This window comes from Puma concolor, chromosome E2, assembly GCF_028749965.1.
Source record: "Puma concolor isolate L17-30 chromosome E2, mPumCon1.1.hap2, whole genome shotgun sequence".
Classification (NCBI taxonomy): Eukaryota; Metazoa; Chordata; class Mammalia; order Carnivora; family Felidae; genus Puma; species Puma concolor.
Genome location: NC_141681.1, coordinates 1,860,975 through 1,882,025, shown reverse-complemented (window position 1 = coordinate 1,882,025; position 21,051 = coordinate 1,860,975). Strand labels below are relative to the sequence as shown.

At 59.3% G+C, this 21,051-nt stretch overlaps 1 protein-coding gene across 2 annotated transcripts in view; it reads left to right on the top strand.

Moving 5' to 3' along the window:
• The window catches only part of ZC3H18 (zinc finger CCCH-type containing 18), a 59,729-nt gene that overhangs the window by 36,876 nt on the left and 1,802 nt on the right, over window positions 1-21,051 (top strand). For both annotated transcript variants that reach the window (XM_086688717.1, XM_086688718.1), the window contains 8 exons: window positions 13,022-13,213; window positions 13,825-13,950; window positions 16,399-16,503; window positions 17,479-17,622; window positions 17,995-18,054; window positions 19,010-19,170; window positions 19,409-19,605; window positions 20,167-20,263. In XM_086688717.1, coding sequence (XP_086544843.1) covers window positions 13,022-13,213; window positions 13,825-13,950; window positions 16,399-16,503; window positions 17,479-17,622; window positions 17,995-18,054; window positions 19,010-19,170; window positions 19,409-19,605; window positions 20,167-20,263 — 1,082 coding nt within the window. The remainder of the gene's footprint in view (window positions 1-13,021; window positions 13,214-13,824; window positions 13,951-16,398; window positions 16,504-17,478; window positions 17,623-17,994; window positions 18,055-19,009; window positions 19,171-19,408; window positions 19,606-20,166; window positions 20,264-21,051) is intronic.

Here is a 21,051-nt window from a genome sequence, read left to right as displayed (position 1 = left end):
GGGAGGCCTGCCCCCCCCCTCCCCCCCGCGGTGGGGTCCCCGGAGAGGAGGGGGCGCGCCCGCCAGCCACAGCCCCAGAATCCTTGCTGGAGAAAGGTCGGTGTGTCGGGATGAGTGGGCGCCGGCCGTCCCGGACCGTGCGTGTCCCGGTGGGGTCGCACCCCAGCGCACCCCGTCACCACCCTGTGTTGGGAAAGCTCTGAATTCCCGGTCGCGCCGCTTTGGCACGGTGCCGGGGAGGTCGCTCCGGCGGCCGGAGCGCCGGACCTCCAGCCCCCCGCCGTGGAGGGCCGGCCTCCCCCTCACTCGTCCTCCGTCTTCCGGGTGGTGACTGCGGTTTTGTGCCGGTGGCGGGAGCTGCCGGGGTGGTGGCCGGGCGGGCAGTGAGGACGTGCCCTCCCGGTTCAGGGTCCGCGCATGTGTCTTTGAGGACCAGGGCAGACACGTGGTCCCCGGGAGAAGATCCCGGAGCTGGAGGGGGCTTTGTCTGTGTCTGTGTTGACAGCCTAATGGGAGGGAATCCACATACCCCGCAGCGCCTCTGCTTAAAGTGTACAGAATATCGTAAGCTTGCAGAATATTCAGAACGGTGGCCCCGCCACAACTTTAAGGCCCTTTTGTGCCCCAAAAAGAAACCTCATGCCCATCAGCAGTCACCCTCGTTATCCCCAAACGCCCCCCGGCTCCTGGCAGACACGGGTGTGCTTATTCTGGACATAGAGCGTGCGGTCTTTTTTTTTTTTAAATTTTTTTTTTTCAACGTTTATTTATTTTTGGGACAGAGAGAGACAGAGCATGAACAGGGGAGGGGCAGAGAGAGAGGGAGACACAGAACCGGAAACAGGCTCCAGGCTCCGAGCCATCAGCCCAGAGCCCGACGCGGGGCTCGAACTCACGGACCGCGAGATCGTGACCTGGCTGAAGTCGGACGCTTAACCGACTGCGCCACCCAGGCGCCCCGAGCGTGCGGTCTTTTGACTGGCTCCTTCCGCCCAGCGTGATCTCTGAAGCGCATCCGCAGGGTGGTCGTGTCAGTGCCTCTGCGGCTGAAGACGATGCCGTTGTGGGGAACACGGACAACATTGCGTTTACCCGCCCTGTCCTGTGAGTGCACCTTTCGGCCGTCTCTCCCCTTGGCTGTCGTGAACACGAGCATCGTGTCCAAGCGTTTTTGCAGAAGTGGTTTTCATTTCCCTCGAGTATACGCCTGGGAGTGTGATTGCTGGGTCATGTGATAGCTGTGTTCAGCCTTCTGGGGAGTTTCTGGAATCTTCCAAAGTGGCTGCACCATGGTACATTCCCATCGGAAATGTGTGAGGGTTCTACTTTTCTCCACATTATCGCTTTTGCCCTTTTTTTTTTTTTTTTTTTTTTTTTTTTATCGTAGCCATCCACTGGGTGTGAAACGGTAGGTTTCACAGGTTTCGTCGCAGGTTGGTTTAGGTCTTCTGGTAACTAATGACCTGTTTAGTCATTGAAAGCCATTTTAGTCATGAAAACGCTGGGCCTCTTTTCATGTGCTTCTTGGTATATGCTCTTGGGAGAAATGTCTATCCAGATCTTTTGCCCATCTTTTAATTAGGCCGTCTTATTGAGTTGTAGGAGTTCCTCACGTTCTAGGTACAGACCCCTTGTCAGACACCTGACTTGCACGTGTGCTCCCCCGTTCTGCGGTTGGTGGTTTTGCTTTCTTGATGACATCAGCCTTTTTCTTAATTTATTTTATTTTATTTTTTTAGCAGGAGCCTTTTATTTTATATTTTTTCCAGTTTTACCAAACTATAGTTGACATGTAACATCGTATACGCTTAAAGTATACAATGTGATGACCGGATACATGCACGTGTTGCAGAATTGTTGCCACAATGAAGCTGGTTAACAGCAATATTGTTTCACATAATTCCCTCGCGTGTGTGGTGAGAACATCCCAGAACTGTCTCGGCATCTCAGGTAAACGGTACACGATACGGTATTTCAACCGCGGGCCCACCGCAGTACCCTAGATCCCCAGCACCGACTCGTCTCACGACTGGAAATTTGTACCACGTGACCAACATCTTGCCATTTCCTCCACGCCCTTCTCCTGTCTGTTTCTAGATGTTTGGTTCTTTTCGATTCTCCGTGTAAGTTAGGAATATACAGTAAGAAGTCTTTTTTTTTGCCTGACTTCACCGAGCGTAATTTCTCAGGGTCCGTCCACGTTCTCACAAATGGCAGGATGTCCCTCTTTCTCGCGGCTGAATAACCGTCCATGGCATGGCTCCACCACACCTTCTTCATCCGTCAGTGGACGCTCAGCTGGTTTTCGTGTCCTCCCTTCGAGAAGGAAGCTGCGGTGAACACGGGAGTGTGGACGTCTCTTCTGTTTGCGTTTCGTTCGGATGTTTACCCAGAAGTGGTTGCTGGATCGTGTGGTAGTTCTATGTTCAATTTTTTGAGGACCCTCCATACTGTTTTCCACAGCGGCTACACCCGTTTGCATTCCCACCAACAGTGCACGAGGGGTCCCTTTCCCCACCCTCACTGACACCTGTTACCAGCTGTGCTTTTGATGACAGCCTTTTAAGAGGTGGGACGTGATACCTCATTTTGGGTTTGATTTGCCGTTGCCTGGTGATGAGTGATGTTGAGCGCCTTCTCACGTTCCTCTTGGCCATCTGGATGTCTTCTTTTGGAGAATGTCTAGTCAGGCAGTTGCCCATTTTTAAATTGGATTCTTTGGTTTTTTGCCATTGAGTTGTAGGAGTTCTTTACATATTTTGGATATCAATCCCTCACCTGATAAATGGCTTGCAAATATTTTTTTCGCGCTCTTGTAGGCTGTCCTTTCACTTTGTTGATGGTTTACTTTGCTTTGTGGAAGCTTTTTAGCCGGTGTGGTCCCACTGTTTATATTTGGTCTTGTTGCCCGTGGTGTGGGTGAGACTCGCATCGAGGAGCTTTATTGTCGTGTTTCCAACTGGGAGCTTCTGGATTTCGCGTCTTTAATCCATTTGGAATTATTTTTGTGTGCAGTGTAAGACAGGGGCCCACTTCTTTCTGTATATGGCTGTCCGGTTTTTCCAGCGTGGTTTGTTGAAGAGACCATCTTTTCTCCTTTGTGTGTTCTTACCTCCTTTGTTGTAATTGACCATATATGCATGGATTGACTTCTGGGCTCTCCATTCTGTCCCATTGATCTGTGTCTGGTGTTTGTTTGTTTGTTTGTCTGCCTTAAGTGGTCTCTTTGCCCATCGTGGGGCTTGAACTCACGACCCCGATTGCACACTCCACCGTCTGAGCCAGCCAGGGGCCCTGATATGTGTCTGTTGTTATGCCAATGCCATATAGTTTTGGTTACTAAAGCTTTGTGATACAGTTTGAAATCAGGAAGCGAGATTCTTGATCCAGCTTTGTTCTTGTTCAAGATTGCTTTGGCTATTTGGGGTCTTTTGTGGTTCCATACAATTGTTTTTTCTGTTTCTGGTGAACAATGCCCTTGGAGTTTTGATAGGGATTCCAGTCTGTACTTGGCTTTGGGTAGTGTGGACATTTCTTCTGCATCAGCTCTCGCGATCCGTGAACGCAGAATAGATTTCCGTTAATTGTGGAGTCTTCGATTTCTTTCATTGGTTTCATACAATTGTCAGGATACACTGCTTTCATCTCCTTGGCTACATTTATTCCTAAGTATTTTATTTTTGATGCAGTTGTAAATGGGATTATTTTCTTTGTTGTTGTTGTTGTTGTTGTTGTTGTTCACGTTGTTACTGTATAAAAATGCAACAGATTTTTGTATGTTGAATTTGTGTCCTTTGTACCGAATTCATTTACTAGTGACAGTTCCTTGGTGGGGGAAGCTGAGCTCTTCTCGTAGATCTCGTCCCCTGTGTCAGCACAGCTGTGTTTCTGACAGCGAGCATCAGGACCATAGTCTTTGGTTTCACGGTCAACTCTGGCCGCAGCAGGACAGTCCATGTGAGCACCAGCCTTGACTGTTCCCATCCTCCAGATGGCGATGAATTGCCCTCACTAAATTTGCTGTATTTTTTCATACTTTCCTAACATTGGGCAAAGCGATGTTTCGACAGAACGTTCAGAGTGAATCACACACCCTAGATGCAGAAACAGTTCATTCTCTGGAAGACCGCTTTGACGGATCTTTATGTTGCCGAAACCGCCGTTTACCTCACCGTGAAATTCATCACTTCATTTGAAGTGCAAAGCTTGATTTTGATCTTCCTGCTCTCGGTCCCTGGAAACCCCTCTGCCCACACCACCGCTGCACTCTTCGTGCAGCCTGGGCCCTGGCCACCCTCCGCCCCTGCTGGGCCCCCGGCGTCTCTGGGACTCTGCTCCGACATGGCTGCTCAGAGGGGCCTCCCCACCCACCCCTGTCTTCGCTCCCTGCTTGGTAGATCCTCACGGCTGTCGTCGCTCCCCGATGTCACATTGTTCTGTTCACGTGTCTGTTAGCCTGCGCTGCCTTCTAAAGCGGGATCCCCAAGGGGGCACCGTGGCAGCAGGTCCCGTCTCAGAGCCCGGCACGGAGCTCGAGCCCACAGACCCTCGATGGTGCTGTGGAGTTGTTCTGGATTCGGTAGCAGCCTGCATTTTGCCCCGTCTGTCGCCGTGAGTGTTGTAAGGTGGACAAAATCGTAGGCTGAGTTCTGCAGAGAGGACTAATTCAGTCTGCTTTCCAGATTCACGAAATGGCTGTTTTCGTGCACATCCACATCCCTGGTCTTAGAAGGAGAAACACAAGAAAGACGGACAGATGATGTGATGTCTAGGATGTGTGGACTCCCAGATCACATCAGCAAGTCCGTTCTCGTGGTTTGCTGGTTTATGAGCGAATTCACTCATGTTTACTCTGACGACCAACTGCCTCTCTCCACTCCCTCCGCTGACACGCCCTGCTCGTCTCCAGGAAGCCAGGTAGCTCTTCCAAGTTGGAGGTCTGTTCTTCCGGCACAGGGACCCTTTTATACCTGAGAGCATCCTTTTAGAGAGAGTCCGTTGGAGAACAGCTGCACCGGTGGCTGTGTCTGTCTGTGCTTGGGACTGACTCCTGGGACACAACGCCCGCCTGCCACTCATTCCCGGTCCCGGTGCTGCCCGACCCCTGCAGAGGAGGTGCCCACGCGAGCCCAGCGAGACTGCGCTAACAGCAGTGGCGTGAGTCGGCGTGGCCCCCGGGCGCCAGACGCCTGTGCAGAACGGCCTCGCACACAGCCTGCGTTTGCACAACCCGGGATCTTCAGGTGAGGGCCGGGGTCGGTGAGAACACGGCTGAGCCCGCAGGGCAGGTTCAGGAGGCTTGACTGAGTGGCTTCTTCCTGAAAGGAGGTGCGGCTTCCTCACCAGACCAGGCAGGCGTGCCCTCCACTTGTTTCTGCCTGGTTTGCTCCCTTCTGTTGGGCTCACGTTCCCCCCCCCACCCCCCCTTTTCTTGCCTGGACTCTCACTTTCGCTCCTGCGGACTGTCCCCCACAGGACTTCTGCTGACGGCAGGGACACGTGCACCCTGTCCCTTGGTCAGGATTCAGCCTGTCTCACTGGTGCCGGGGAGTCTTGCACCCCATTTTTGATCACTCTGGCTGGAACCCTGCTGGCGCTGCGACCAGCCCGAAGGGCTAGGGTTTCACCAGAGCAGAATTTCCAACCCGGCCCTCCTATTTCCTTTTCCTGTGACCAGCCAGAGCCGGTGTGACTGCTTCTTCGGGAGGAAGCTGAATTTCCCTGCGGTCGTATGTTTGTGCGATCTCCCTGTCGTCGAAGAGTTTGTTTACTTAGCCCAGGGCAGCTTGGGGATTTTACAGCAGCAGCTGGACAGAAAGGGTTCTCCTCGCCTGAAATACGAGACAGACACGGTCACGTTCAGAGAGTCCGGTGGGAAGCTCTCGTCTGCGCAACCAGGGGGGCCGTGTGCCGGAGCGGATGTCGCACCGCCCCGGTCCTCGCAGGGCCCGGTGGACGTGACGGGAGTAGGCGATGAGCTCAGTGCGGTGGTGGCTCTCCCGTCTTGTCTGCAGCCGGCACGGGCGCTTTAAACCCAGAGCCCCGTTACCCAGCAGAGGGCACGGGCACGCAGCACGGCAGAGCGAGCTGTGGGTGAGAGCTGGCAGTGGCGCTCTGGGCTCCCGGTTTCTTCCCCCCGCCCGTCCCGAGCTGGTCTGCTCTGACACGGCACCTGGTGAGCTGTCGGGGTCTCTTGCCAGCTTTACTCTGGGCCTCGTAGGCCAGACGCGGTGTCGCCGTGTGCGCAGATGTGTCCCTCTCCGTTTAGCTTGGCCTTCTGTAACTGTGCCTTTCGGGGTCCCTGGCCGCTCCTGCATCTGGGCTATTTATAGACTAGACTGGAACCTCGTAAGCAGTCGTATGGGACGCCTCTATGTAAATAGAGGGAAACCCCTTTTGTGAAACCTTCTAATCTTTACAGCCGAGCCAGTGGGTGTGCTCTGGGCGGGGCTGAGGCGGGTCATGAGGATGTGCTTTGGCACAGGCAGATTCAGGCCATCCCAGATAAAAACAGCAGCTGACATCTTCCTGGAGGGATTGCCCAGACCGCCTGTTACCGCGAGAGCCGCGCACGGTTGAGGGGTGGTGCCCCTTGGGGTGACATGGCAGACTCCTCGTTTCCTGGGAGGGAACCTCTGCCCGCCTCTCCACGTCACCCAAAGCCTACGCTCTCCTCAGGGGGGGTCCTTGGCGTCTCGGGGCACGAGAGGCCTGTGCGCGGCCCATCAGTGTCCGGTCAGAGGCACATTGCGGGGTCCGTGAGCCCCCCACAGAGGCCTGCTCTGGACTCGCACCGGCCCGGAGCAGCTGGCTTGCGGCTGGGCCCCCGCCCTGCGTGTGTCTGAGCAGCTCAGGCTGCCCTTTATTCGCAGAAACCACACGTTGGGTTTCCCTCTGCTTTTGGTGACGCTCCGCTCCCGCCCGGCCAGCGCCCGTGCCCATCTGCCCGGCCTCCCGCCGCCCGGCCTCGGCCTCTCCCCACCTTCCACGGCCTCCATGGCACACTCTGTCGGGTTCGTGAATTTGAACGTGACAGGTCGTGGCCTGTGTGCCGACGACCACACCCGGACGACCTGGCCTCCCGCTCCGCTCCCAGCCGTGTGACGCTTCTTGCTCCGCGACCAGCCCGGCGTCGCAGATTCCTCCGACCTGGTTCCCCGGCACTTAGGCTCAGCTCCGAAACCGTCCCCGGTCTTGTCTCCGGGCAAGGCGCTCCCCTCGGGGTTTCCTAACCCTCATGTCCCCGTTCTGATCTCGTCTGGCGTATCTTTGAGGAAAAGCGTGTCCTGGTTTTTAGCTTCTTGACTGCCTACCCCCCTGAGTCATCCAGAACTTGCTCAGCTATTTGCTGAGTACGAAAAGGCAAATGATGGCAGTATGTCATGCTCTCAGGTGTGTGTGGATGTCTGGCGTGGGTGGGAGTTGGGGAGGTACCGATGGACGCGGGTGCAGCCGTGACACGGGAGAGGCGCTGGGGAGCCTCCTCGGGCATCGCTGTGTGCCCGCTTTGTCCTCTGCTCCCCCAGAAGTTCATGTCGGGGCACACAGGGCTTGTGTGTCCCTGGGTTTACTTGTCCCTGATTAGGTTCGAGTGTGTTTTCAGAGGTGCAGGGTGAACGTGACATCACCGTAGGCCCTTCCGTCTCTCCTCCCCTGGAAGACCGGGAGTGCAGCGGCCTGTGCTGCAGCATCCGGCAGGTCCTGTGTGGGCACCGCGGTGGGGACACGGGCGGGGCGGGGGTGGGGGGGGGAGCAGGCTCCCTTGCAGGCGGGCGTTCCGGAGGGAGGGAGCCCCTGCCCGGGCCAGCGCCCTCCCAGAAGCACATGGACCGCCGTGGGTGGCTTCTGCCCGGTATTGAGGAGGGTGATCGCGGCGCAGGCTTCCACAAAAGGCCCCACAGAGGCTCTGGGAGCACAGGCGTGTTGAGCATCTCCCACGGAAGGTACCGTGACCTTCCCAGACAGGAGTGTGAACAAGTTAGGTGACTTGCGGTTCCCTTTTCCCGGATCCTTATTGGAGACTTAGCCCTTTGATTTTAGAAGAACTCCTTTCTGCTTTCACCTTGTTCCGCTTTGGAGCCCACGCCTGGCAGCCGCTCAGCTCGGAGTTTCCAGACACCGTTCCGTCACCCTCTTACGTCACCGCCACCTCACACCCCTGTGGCCCGTGTGAGACATGAGGCGTGTCAGGAGTCGACCCGGGCCCCTGTGTCGTTTTGTGTTCTGACGTGGGCATTTGGCAGTCCTGGTACGGCTGACCTTTGCTCCTTGGAGTGTCTTCCGAGGCCTTGAACAAAGGCTCTGTACCCGGAAGATAAGCTTGTGTTGTAGCTGTGCTGGGAAGGCCACTTCCTCGGCGGAGGGACAGGAGCCTGGCTTCCCCTCTCCCTTGGGAAGGCTTTATGCAAATTCCACTCGCGTTCCTGACTTGGGCCTGGCCTCCCCAGTCACCTGCTGACTTCGCTGTTCCTGTTTCTGGGCTGAGTCTCAAGCTGGGGGGGGCGGGGGGGGAGCAGTTCCGCTGCTTTCTGTCTCCACGAGGTCCTTTGTCACTTGGCGACTTTGCTTGGTTTTCCAGGCCACGCGCGCTCTCTCTTCTGGGGTGTCGGCACTCTCTGAAAGGGGCTTCATCCTCAGGGGCCTGGCCTCTCTCTGAGGGCACAGGAGCCGCCATGGGGCCCCGTGTCAGGGGCGCTACTGCCCAGGGTTTCAGAGCCGGCCGCCCGGGCTCTGCCCCCTCACTGACCGGGTTGTGTTGGACTCCTCTGCCCGCCCTGTGCTGCCCACCGCAGCCCAGAGCTCGGGGCCCCTTCCTCCTCTGAGGCCCCATGAGAGGTGAGAGCAGGGCACTGATAAAGATCCCGAGAGTGTGTGCAGGTCAGTATAGCAGACCGCTCCCTCTGCAGGAGTGGAAAAATCTTTAGGACTTGGGGTTTTTCTGTAACAAATGTGAAACGTTATGGTGTAGGAACTTTTGGAAAACCTTACGAAGAATAGAGGAAACGGTGAAGAAGGAAAGACAGTGGACCAGGTGGCTGCTGTCACCCGTAGCCACACGTGCCCACCCGCTTGGGAGTCTGGGGATGCCTCGTCTGCCCTCTCCCGGCCGTCCCCAGCATCCTGTGCACATTTCCCAGTGGGACTTCCTGTGAGCTCTTTATTGGGTGTTCCTTCGGTCATTTTCCCAGAAACACTTGCCATCAAAACTGATGGTTCCAGGTTTGTGTCGAGGCCTGAGACAGTTTCTTCCTGGTCTGGGTCCCCAAGTCTGCGGCCCCTCTCGGCAGTGTCTGACGTGGGGGGTCTGCAGAAGGGACCCCTGGCTCAACGTGCTCCCCAAACTGCTCCATTCTTGCTCCACCTGCGCGGCTTTCTGTGTCCAGGTCCCACATGTGCTACTTACGTTTTTTGATGTTTTCACTTTTTAAGCTTGAATACGTTTAAAAAGGAAACTTTACATCATTTCCATAAAGCAGGCCAGATCATTTGTCCTAGTGAGTCACTATAGAAATAAATCAGAAGTAAAAATGGTTGTTTGTGTGCTAATTAATTAAAACCAAGACCCCCATTTGCCACAGTTTGGGGATCCCTGGTTTCATGGGGTCACTACCAGGCATCCAGCCCTTCAGAAGCAAGGCCCCCACAGTGCCCCCAGGCCCCGTTCCAGCACTGTTGAAGGGGCAGCTCATTGTGAAGCCCATAGTGTCACCCCAGTGTGAGTGAAAGGGTGTCCCTGGCAAGAAACACTGACTCTAAAACAGGACGGGAGCCTGCTTTGGCCTCCGCTCGGTGACCTCAGTGCTGTGATGGGGACAGATCGGTGTTCTGTCCTTTCTCTGCTCACTGCAGTAGGGGCCCTCGGTGCAGTCACGGCAGCGTCACAGGCCTGTCCCTTTTTCGGCCACTTTGCTGCCCCTGGTAGACGGGCCGCAGACCGGCCAAGCTGGGCCGTTCGATGACTCATGGAAACCCGGTGACCAAGGTGTTCTGTTTCCTGTTGCATTTTTAGAATGAGAGCAGCACAGGACGTGGAAAGGTGATGGCAGCCTGGGACAGCTGGGACAGGCTGGAATCGACAGGTTTTTACTTCCTCCCGGGATTACTTTCCTCGGAGGACATGCTTACGAGCTTATGTGGCATTGTCTCTCGGGGTTTGGGGCCGACAAAACGGGGATCTTATGCTTCAATTTAGTGTGTCCCTAGGGCAGTTTTAAATGTTGGTTTTCACTTCTGCTGCGGGATCCTTCGCAAGTAGCAGACCTGAAACTCGCTGGTGGTTCTGCAGACGTCGGCAGGTGACGGTTTTTACATATCGTGATGTGATATACTGGATGCTGGTCACGGCAAAGCCAAGGGGAACCGAGAGGCTCAGATGCTGGTGGTGGTGGAGAATCCGCAGCAGCTAAAACTCTACCCAAAAAAGGCAGGACTTCTTATGAAGAAAACGGCCCCCACGAGGGAAGGCCTGGGTGAATGGCAAGATGCTCTTAGCTTAGGAACACACCCACGGGAGGCCTGGTGGGGGGACAGCGTCTGCAGGCACGAGGCCGAGCACCTTGGGGAACTCGGAGCGTCGGGGCTTCTGGACCGTGCACCTCCCGGGGGGACGATCCTGGAGGGAGGGGAGTAGCCGGGTCATGAGACACCGGCCCCCCGAGAGTGAAACACACACACCAGAGGTGGCCCCGCATCCCAGAGCCCCTGACGGAGAAGCCGGCCAGCGCCGTGGGCCCCCTCCCCTCACACCACCTTGTGCTCTGCCCTACGCGTCGCAGACAGAAACCGCAACTCCGGGCACACCAAAGAGTGGACTGTTAACACAAGAAAGAAAGGAAGGAACTCGAGATCACCCAGAAGAAAAACACAGGCGAGGGCGGCTCCGAGTGGAGTGGGACCCGTGTGCCGGAAAGAGAAGGAGCCCATTCGATGCCACCAGAGTTGAGAGCCGGTAGCCGGGGACAGACGCGGGACCGTGAAGGGCTCCCTCCCACGTAAAGAACTTAGCAGAAAAGTGGCCAAGAGTGAGGCCGACCGCCAGAGTTCAGGGTGGCCAGGAGGTGCGGGGGCCGGCCTTCCAGCCCCAGCTGCCGCCACAGGTACCGGGAGCCCTTTCCACATACGCAGTTGCCACGTTGAGGGTTTATCTTGTGTTTCCCTGGTAACACGGGAACCCGCACGGTGAGAACGAGGTAACGTGGGCGCCTTCATGCTGCCGAGCGAGCGCAGGTTGGTTTCGCTTTGGGGAAGATACTTAACTTGTAAAACGTTCATTTCCTTTGACCCACCGTTTTGACTTCTCAGGAGTTTGCTCTTAGAAGAAACAAGTTGTCCGTGAACGTAGAAGGGGTTATTTTAGCATTATAGGTTAGAAACAGCCGATGGTGTAGGAATGTTGGAATTCTGTGGCACGTGACATGTGGTGTGGATCATCACACGGTCCGGGAAGACCCCATTTACACAGCAGGTGCCACGGGGAGGCGCCCCGTTGCAGCCGAGCGCTCACCAGGCGGGTCGTGTGTACAGTGGGTGTGAGTGCACACGCGAGTGTTCGTTGTGGCCGACAGAGTGCGGGGGAAGGGAGCGCAGAGGCGTAAAGAGATGCTGGCCGTCTCTGGAAAATGGGAGGACAGGATTTTTATTTATTTCCTTGTTTGTACTTTCTGTGTTTTTTAAATGAACTTTATAGTATTTAATTAATAAAGAACTATATCCCGGGACGAGCACACAACTGCTAGTTGTCTGGGATCCTATACTTTGGCTCCTTATTAGGGGAGGAGGTTTTGGTTTGTGGGGTGTATCTGTGGCACAGGGCGCCCTGACCAGTGCTGGGCCTCCTCCCAAGTTGGGCTGCTGAGGTCCCTTCTCCCACTTTGTCTCTGCCATGAGCTCCTGGGTGGTGTGGACGGGCTCACCCGTCTAGGACTCAGCCGCCCAGCACCTCCCACCGCCTTTAAGGAGGGCTCCCTGGTTCTTCTGCCGGAAGCCTGCCGTCCACCACAGAGTGTGGCTCTCACACTGCAGCCTTGATTCTCTTCCAGGTGACTTCTGTCCACTTGTGGTTACCACGGATGCAGCCCCGCTGAGATTTGGGGGAGATTGCTCATCGGGCCTGGCAGGGTCCCTCATACTGGCCCGCTAGCCCTCAGTCCTGACGCTTGCATTAACGGCTGTCACGGAGGAGCACCCCTCTCTGGGCCACTGCCTCCTCCCGCCACCCTGCCTCTCTGGCTTTGATCAGGATATTCTCTGGGTGAATTAAACCAGCCTCTTTAAACCTAACTCAGGGGCGCCTGGGTGGCGCAGTAGGTTAAGCGTCCGATTTCAGCCAGGTCACGATCTCGCGGTCCAGGAGTTCGAGCCCCGCGTCAGGCTCTGGGCTGATGGCTCAGAGCCTGGAGCCTGTTTCCGATTCTGTGTCTCCCTCTCTCTCTGCCCCTCCCCCGTTCATGCTCTGTCTCTCTCTGTCCCCAAAAAAATAAATAAAAACGTTGAAAAAAAACCTAACTCAGACGACAAACGAACCGTTTAAGGCTTGAGTTTCGTGATTCGTCAAATCTCTAATGCATGTGAAAACAAAAAGTGCTTCGTTATCCTTAAATTAAGTATTTGTTGTGCACCTGCGTGCCAGCTCCACAGAGAGCGTGTTGGATGGGCCACCTCTGTCCCTGTCCTCCCCAGAGTTTGTAGCGTGGGTGGGGAAGATAGGAGGTCAGGAAGCAGGTACACCCAAAAAGGTAAGTACCAATGTGGTTAGGTGTCCTGAGGGAGAAAGATGGGTGTGTCCCCAGGAAGGACGCATGCGCGGGGAGACCGTTCACGGAGCGAGCTCTGCTGTCTTGTTCGAGATGAGCTCTGCTGTCGGTGGACTGTTGCCGCCCCCATAGGCGACCCTTTATTTGTCAGGCTTCCCTTGAATAAGGCACTTAACACCATGATCTCACCTCTTATAAGGTTCCCTTCACCAAACAGCGGCGCCTTCATGGAAGGGGTCCCAGCGTTGCTAACATCTCTGTGATTTTAGCCGTCAAACTGAGCCACCAAAGAAGGAGGCCACCGCTGCCGGCCCGCAGGTGAAGCGAGCAGACGAGTGGAAGGACCCTTGGCGTCGGTCCAAGTCTCCCAAGAAGAAACTCGGGGTGTCTGTCTCCCCCAGCCGGGCACGAAGGCGTCGGAAAACATCCGCCTCGTCGGCCTCTGCCTCCAATTCCTCCAGGTAAGGAGGCCAGCTGGTCGAAGTTAGCCGGTTCATCCACACCACCGGACGGCCACGCCGCCCCCGCCTGAGGACAGTCAGTGGGACTGCAGGGGTGTCTGTTCCGAGATTATTGAGAAGCTGGGGTGCTAGATCATCAGCGGCAAACAGAACCGATGCTCGGAGCCTCAGAAAGGCTTCACGCCCCCCCAAAATAGACACTTGAGACCGGCCAGGATGTTGGCGACCCAGCCGGGAGCACGGACCCGGTGAGGGCAGAGGGGTCAGCCCTTCTCTTTCTGTGAGTTGGGGCTTCTGTGCGTCCACCGGGTCTGAACAGACGAGGGTGCAGCCCCAGGTGGGGGGAGCCTGCGGTGGTGGACGGAGACCGGAGAGGTCCTGGTGGATCTGGGGTTCTCGTGACGTGCGCCAGGGGCCGATAAGTACACGTGTGCATGTGCACAGGTCAGACGTGCTGTCCCGCACGCGTGGGCGCACCTGTGCTGGCTCCGTCCACCCGGGGCCCGCGAGCCGTCACCCGGCAATAGCGAGGCCAGTGGGCCGGCACCGGGGGGCGGGCCACGGGCCGAGGCAGACGGGCACCACTCGCGTTCCTGTCTTCGGCACTGCAGGTCTTCGTCGCGGTCGTCCTCTTACTCCGGCTCCGGGTCGTCCCGGTCGCGCTCCCGATCCTCCTCCTACAGCTCCTACTCCAGCCGGTCTTCCAGACACAGCTCGTTCTCAGGCAGCCGCTCCAGGTATGTCCCGGCCGCCACACGTGGCCAGTGCGGGCGCCCAAGGGCGCGGCCTGTGTCTGACGGCGCCCTTCCGGGCTGCTCTGCTGTTCTTGGACGGCATAAGCTGTGCGTCTCACGCCGTCTTCTGAGGAAGGGCACGAGGCAAGGTGACGCTGGGTGGGTGCTGCGGGCTCGGACCTGGTGGGAACTAGGGCCACGGCCCGACCACCCCCTCTGTCCGCTGGGCCCGCAGCCACGTGCGACGATCCTTACTCTGATACAGAGTGTTGGGCTGTGCGTGAGCCCCATCTGGGGATGTTACAACTTTTCCATCGTCACAGGAAGTTCTGCTGGACGCTTCTGGAAAGATCACACAAGAGGTGTATTTTCCCACATTGAAAATAGGCTCTGGAATCTTGGGGAATTCTTCAGTCATTTGTGTCGGAACAAAGTCGTCGGTCAGCATGACAAACGGGACCGTTCTGGGGCTCTGTTTCGCTGCTGTTGTTTTCCTAACCAGTGCAGATGGTGTGTGCTCCAGCCGCGCCCCCCTCTCCTGCCTGTGGGCAGATGCCAGCTGCTTGAGGCCCTTTCTGCCTCATCCCGCCTGCCAGAGACGCCTGGCGGGGAAGCCCAAGCATTTCCCTTTCTTTCCCTTAGTCCCGTTCGGGGTTCATTTAGGAGAGGAGGGGTCCAAGACCACAGGACAGTGGGGAGTGGAGGACCACCCGTGCAGCGGCCTGCACAGCACCCGGGGTGCACCCCGCGCCCCTGGACGGCCGCGGCCAGAGACATCGTCATCCCAGTCCTTGACCAGGACCACACACAGGCCAGACGCGTGTACACGCACATGCGCGCACCTGTGCCCACACGCATGCACACGCTCATTTGGGAAGTGTATCACCATGCGCTCTTGGACTAGATTGGTCGGTCCCACGGTGGCACCCCTTCCTGGCAAACGGTTGCTTCGGGGCACTTACAGAGATGATTAGAGCAGCGTTAGGAGATCGCTGGAGCCGCCGGACCCGATGGTCGAGATGGTAGTCTGAGTGCAGGACAGGTGGAGTGGGTTACGTGGGGCCTGTTTTCTGTGGACGTCGGATCTTGTGCAGCCCAAGAGAAAGAAAAGCAGCCTGTTTCTGAGGGTGTCTAGAGGGTCAGCTGTGGGCACTGAGGCCTCACAACCTTTTGGCCAGGGGTTTTAAGCTATACTCGAGGGGTACAGAGGAAGGCTGCAGGTCACGGGGCAATCAGGGAAGGCTACCTGTGGGAGGAGAGGTAGAAGACGGAAAGGATACCAACCAGAGCATCAGTGGCAAGAGTCTGTGTGTGTGGCCTCGTTTAGGATACACGGACGGTGAGCTGTGGGCCTGAGGCCCCGCTGAGAGATTGGGAAGTTTTGGAAATGCTAGTGGTGCCAGGAGGGCAAGATGTCGCCTGCGGTGTCTGCTCTGCGGGGCCTCGAAGGCGCTGAGGGGGATGGGCTGGAGGCCCGCGGCACAGTGAGGCGTCCTTGTCACCCAGCTCTGCAGAGCCACCCCCCGGGACCAGCCCTGTGTCCCAGACCCAGTTTCCCTCGTCGGCTTCGGGATCTTCTCACATCACGAATGTAGACGTCTCAGCCATTTTCACAAAATCAGCCACACGTCCTTGGCCACCTGACCTTCCTCCTCGGGTTGCCCGGACACCCCTGCTGCCCACTGCCCGCGGACCCCTCCCCCGTGCACACCCTTAGCGGTCGGGGCTGCGTGGCAGCGCCTCTGAGGATGCCCCAGGCGGAGGCGCGGGGTCGCGTGGCCTCGCAAGGCCTTCCCTCGGGACTCCCACGGCGGGCGGCCCCAGCCGAGCGAGCGTGAGGACAGGAGAGTGCGGCACGTGTCCGCGCCTCTGTCTGTAAAACCGCCGTGCGGTGACCGCAGGGGCTCAAGGCGTTTAGCTGCTGCTCGTTTGGCCGAAAACGTCGCGCGTTTTGCGCCACAGTCTCCAGGTCGGGAGAAATCGGCAAACCCGGAGCCTCTCGGAGGCTCCCTCCTCTGGGAGAGTGTGCTGGGTCCCAGGACGGAGGAGGCAGCCTGGCCGGCCTCAGAGCCTCCCGGCCAGCGCCCCCATCCTGCTGCTCACGTCGGAGACTGCCTCAGACTGTCCTCCATCAGGAGCCACCCCCGCCCCAGGCCTCCGTGCCCGGCTCCCTCACGCAGCCCTCTGTCCCACCGCTGTCACCGGGCCAGGTCGGGCTGTGTGTGTCCTTGCTGTCCCGCCCACGCGGCTCCCAGGGCGGCAGGACCCCCGGCCTGGTGACTGCTTTTCCCGCTGCTGTTTGAGGAGAGGACCGGGAACACCCGAAAGCCGTTGTAAATCCAAGGCCGAGACTTGCCGTGACCGCTTCTGCGAAGGCAGGCAGCGTCTCTGGCCTTGGTCGGGACCAGGGCACCGCAGTGCTCCCTCCTCACGTGTCCGTTTGCTCTCTAGGTCCCGGTCCTTTTCCTCGTCCCCGTCCCCGTCCCCAACGCCTTCCCCACACAGACCTTCCGTCAGAACCAAGGGGGAGCCGGCCCCGCCTCCCGGGAAAGCAGGGTAAGTGCCCCGGGGGTCAGGACCTCCGCGCTCTCCCTGCCTCCCTCTCTCCCCACCCCAACCCCCCACCGTGAAGAGGCCCCGGTGAGGCCCTAGAAGGGGGGCGGCGGCACCAGGAGACTGGGCCGTGGGGGAGGCGGTTCCATCGCCCTCCCGGGGCTGTGTCCGGGACACGTGGAAGGGGGCGGCCGCCACCCCGGGCTCGCCGTTCACTCTCCCTGCTCCCGGCGCGTGGGACTAGCGCGGGAAATGGGAGACACCGCGGAGCGCCACGGGCACCACGGCACCTGGCGGGTGGCGCCTAGCCGAACACAGGGGGCTCCCCTCCGAGCACCGCAGGGCCCGGGAGGCCAGTGGTGGGGTCGGCCCCGCGGGCGGGGCGAGGCCGGGGCGCGGCTGGGCACAGGGGCCCCGCCTGCTCGCCGCCCAACCCCTCGGTGCCCGCCGGCCGGGCCACGCCGCGCACGCTCCTGGCGAGCGAGTCCTGAGTAGCCCGCTTCTAAAGCGTTAACGCGAATGGCGTCGAGGGATAACTCACGTCAGCGGCACCACGTCCGTCCAAATCGTGCCACCTGATGTACTTGACAAATGTGTGAGGCCACCCACCGCAGTCCAGACACGCCGGCCCGCGGGAGGCTGTCCCCAGCCGGGCCCGCACCGAACCTGACTCGCCCCCGATGCTGTGCTGAGCGGCATGCTTTTTGCCTGGACTTTGTTTCCCGAACTGAGTGTTTGCCCCACCCAAACGATTGGCAGACTATTTCCCCCACACTGACGGGAGCGACCAGCCCTTGGGACCGTTTCCCCTACCGCGGCGCAGGCCCCACGCCTGAGCGGGCCGGGCCCGGGGACAGCCCGGAGATGGGCATCCCCAGCAGGCACGGTGCCAGCTGTCGTTCTCGAGGGTTCCTCGAGGACCCGTCCCCGCCTGTTAGGCCGGGTCTGACCCTCCCCCCCCCCCATCTTCTGTCACAGAGAGAAGTCCATGAAGAAGCCAGCCCCTCCTCCAGCCCCACCACAGGCCCCTAAGACCACTGCTCCGGCCCCCGAGCCCGCCAAGCCAGGAGACCCTCGGGAAGCCAGGAGGAGAGAGCGGCCAGCTAGGAGCCCCCCCAGGAGGTAAGCGAGCAGGCTTCTGGGTACCCTTCTGGAGATTTCTACGTCTTTGGTGCCAGAGCTGAGGGACTTGCCGGCCCTCGATTTCCCCGCGAGCGCGCTGGGAGGCGCAAGCCCCTGAGAGGGAAGGTGTGGCCGTGCGGGACGCAGGCGCCCCCTCGACACCAAGGAGTCCCCCGGAGAGAGGCTGCCGGGGGGCTCGAGCAGAGGCTGGCATCTTTGTTTTGTGGAGAAGCCAGCCTTGAAAGAGCAGAGCCCCGTCCACTCAGGGGAGAACAGCAGCGCCTGGGCCTGTGGCTGCGGGGACCGGTGGGGGGTGGGGGGGGTGGGGACCGGAGGGACAGGCGGCCGTGGCACCACCTCTCTGTGTTGCAGGCGGACCATCAGCGGCAGCGGCAGCGGCAGCAGCTACAGCGGCTCTAGTTCCAGATCCAGGTCATTGTCCGTGCCTCTCCCGCCCCAGCCCCGCGCGCCCGCCCCCCCCTCCCCCCCCCGAGGTGCTGTGGGGCAGCACGCGGACCGAGAAGACAAGGCACCTTGGCCGGCAGCCCCACGCCTGCGGAGGTGCTCAGCAGGCCTGAGGCCAGCACGGAGCCCTCCCCGCCACCCCACGCTTGAGGCACTCGGCGGACGGCCTGTAACCAAATCCGGGAAAAGAATGAGTAGGAAAGAATTCTGCTCTTAAGCAGTTTGGAGGGAAGACCGTGTGAGACCGGCGCTCGGGTTCCTGGATCGAACTTTCTCTTTCGTTTCTAGGCAGCAGGTGGTTTATCCTTTTGCCCACATCTTCCTAAAATAGGTTTAAAGCCCCAGTGTTCAAGCAAAACTGGGTCCTCCCTCTCTCCCCTGATCGTTTCGGGGTGTGAGGACCTAGGAAGCAGTGGTCGGTGTTTTCTGAGAGTGACAGGACTCCGCGGCCTGCCACGTGGGGAGTCCTCGTGGCGGGAGCCGTGGGGGCAGCAGCGCCTGCGAGACGGGCCACTGGTCCCGTGCTTCCCTGAGTCCCGTGCTGGGCCGGGGTGGCCCCTGCTCCGGTGTGCGGTGTGACTGCAGGTCAAAGCCCTCCCCTTCCTCGGGCCTCGGTACCTGGGCCCTCGGCTCTGCCGTTGCCAGCCTAGCTCCTGCTTCGACGACCCTGCCCGGCAGACAGGGCGGCTGAGCATTAGTGCGAGGGGCCCTCGACTCAGGGACGTGGGCGTCCCTCCACCGTGTGGCCCCTCTAAACCACCCGAGCACCCCCTGAAGTCTCAGGTTTTGTGGGTACACGTGCCTCAAAAAGAAACTGGGGAAGGTGGACGTGGAGACCCGCTGCCGGCCCCCCGTGGCCTCTCGCCCCCGGCCGTCGTGCGGTCACGGCCACGGGGGTGCAGACGTGCTTGTGTGTGTCCAGGTCCCTGAGCGTGAGCAGCGTCTCCTCGGTGTCCAGCGCCACGTCGAGTAGCAGCTCGGTGCACAGCGTGGACTCAGACGACATGTACGCAGACCTGGCCAGCCCCGTGTCCTCAGCCAGTTCGCGGTCCCCCACCCCAGCCCAGACCAAGAAGGAGAAAGGTACAGGGGGCTCCTCGCGTCCTGGGCATTGTGGCTGCAGAGGCGGGCAGGCCCTTTGTGGAAAGAGGGTGTGCGCCCGGCCTCGCTTGGTTCAGCAGGAGAGCACAGGGACCCCCCCCCCCCCCCCAGCTCTCACACGCGTGCGTGTTGCCTGGCTGAGAGCACGTCCCTCCTCCGTGGCCCACGGGAGACCGCCGTGCCAGGATGGCGACCGTGACTTAGCGTTTGTCGTTGGCAGGAAAGTCTAAGAAAGAAGACGGGGTTAAAGAGGACAAGCGGAAAAGGGACTCGTCAGCACAGCTGCCCAAATCCTCGAAGCCTTCTGCAGGCGGGAAACCCCCGCAGCCCGCGGCCCCCCAGCAGGCGCCCCCCGGGCAGCCCCAGCAGGGCTCATTCGTTGCCCACAAGGAGATCAAGCTGACGCTGCTGAACAAGGTGAGGCCGTGGGCGCTGCTGGTGGTGCTTCCGGGAGCCCCGCTCGGTGGGGCCGTCCTGTTCGCTGGGGCCGCTTGACTCCTAGGATTAGACCACCGAGGGCCTGGAGTGGTGGCCGCACGTAGCTAGCTCGTCATCCTGCCCCGGCCAACTGCCTCACAGGGACGGGGGGATGCGTGTGGGGATGAAGCCCGGTGGCACGTCCTGGGAGATCCGAGCGTCCCGGGGCCGGTGGGTGCTCCCCCTGGCCCCTCCCCGAACACCCGGGCCCTGCCGACTCCCACAGTGCAGCCCGGGGGCAGGGAGCAAAGTGGACTCGGGCTCTGTGAGCTGATGTCCCCAAGGCTGCATGGGACTAGAAGGGCGAGAGGCCTTCCCGGGCAGGTGGCCCCCAGGAAACACAGTGTCTGTGCAGGCACCTTCGCTGCAGAGGGTGAAGGCCCGAACCCCTGGGCCTTGCCTCTCTCGGGGTCCTGTGGGCACCCTGCGTCCGCCCGGGCTGCTTCCGCGTGGTGGCCAGCAGGTCAGGCCGGGGTCCTCACCGTGCCCTTCTTGTCTCAGGCGGCTGACAAAGGGAGCCGGAAGCGGTATGAACCCTCGGACAAAGACAGGCAAAGTCCTCCTCCGGCCAAGCGTGCTAACTTGTCCCCAGACCGAGGTGAGTTCCAAGCCCTGCAGGGCCCAGTGAGGCGGAGGGGCCTTGAAAGATACCCCCTGGAACCGATCGTGTGGGTGCATCTGTCAGTATCTGACGTGCTAGAGTTAAAGCTAAGAAGGAGATTTCAACGTGTGTTTATGTTAAAATAAAACAGTAGATTATTGTGTTTTAACATAAATACCACTTTTTATGAAAAAAATAACTAAATTGCCATAAACAGAAGTTAGTGGGTTTATCATCGTTTTCTTTTTCGAAAACGTCTTCACTGTCTGGATGAGAGGCGGTGGCTTGGTTCTCCTCTCTTGCGATGGCGCGGGACACACGGACTCTGGGAAGCCTGGTCCACGAGCGAGCGCAGGGGGCAGGCGGGCCTCGGGGCTACCGTAGAAACAGTCTGAGCCAGCCGCCCGCCCTCAGGCGATCTCTGGAGACCGGTGCAGACTGGAGCTCTGCCAGGGCGTCTCCTCCCTGCTAACGTGGGCAGGGGGGCCGGCGGGATCCCCGGGGCGCCAGGAGCAGGACGGGGGCGCCCCCCGCACGTGCGCGCCCGGACCGAGAACCGACTGGCGTGAGAGCCTGTGTGCTCGGCCCGGCACCGAACCCCCCGCCCGGCGCCCTGTTGCAGGCCCTCCGTTCTCATTGGACAGCAGTGTGACGGACGCCTCCGACTTGGTGGTGTCGCTTGTGTTTTCCCCGTGTCCTGCTCTGGCGCTGGCTCTGGAAGCACGGAGCCCACGTGGGTTCCCGGGGTCTCACCTCTGACGTCACCCGTGCTGCCCCGTCCCCTT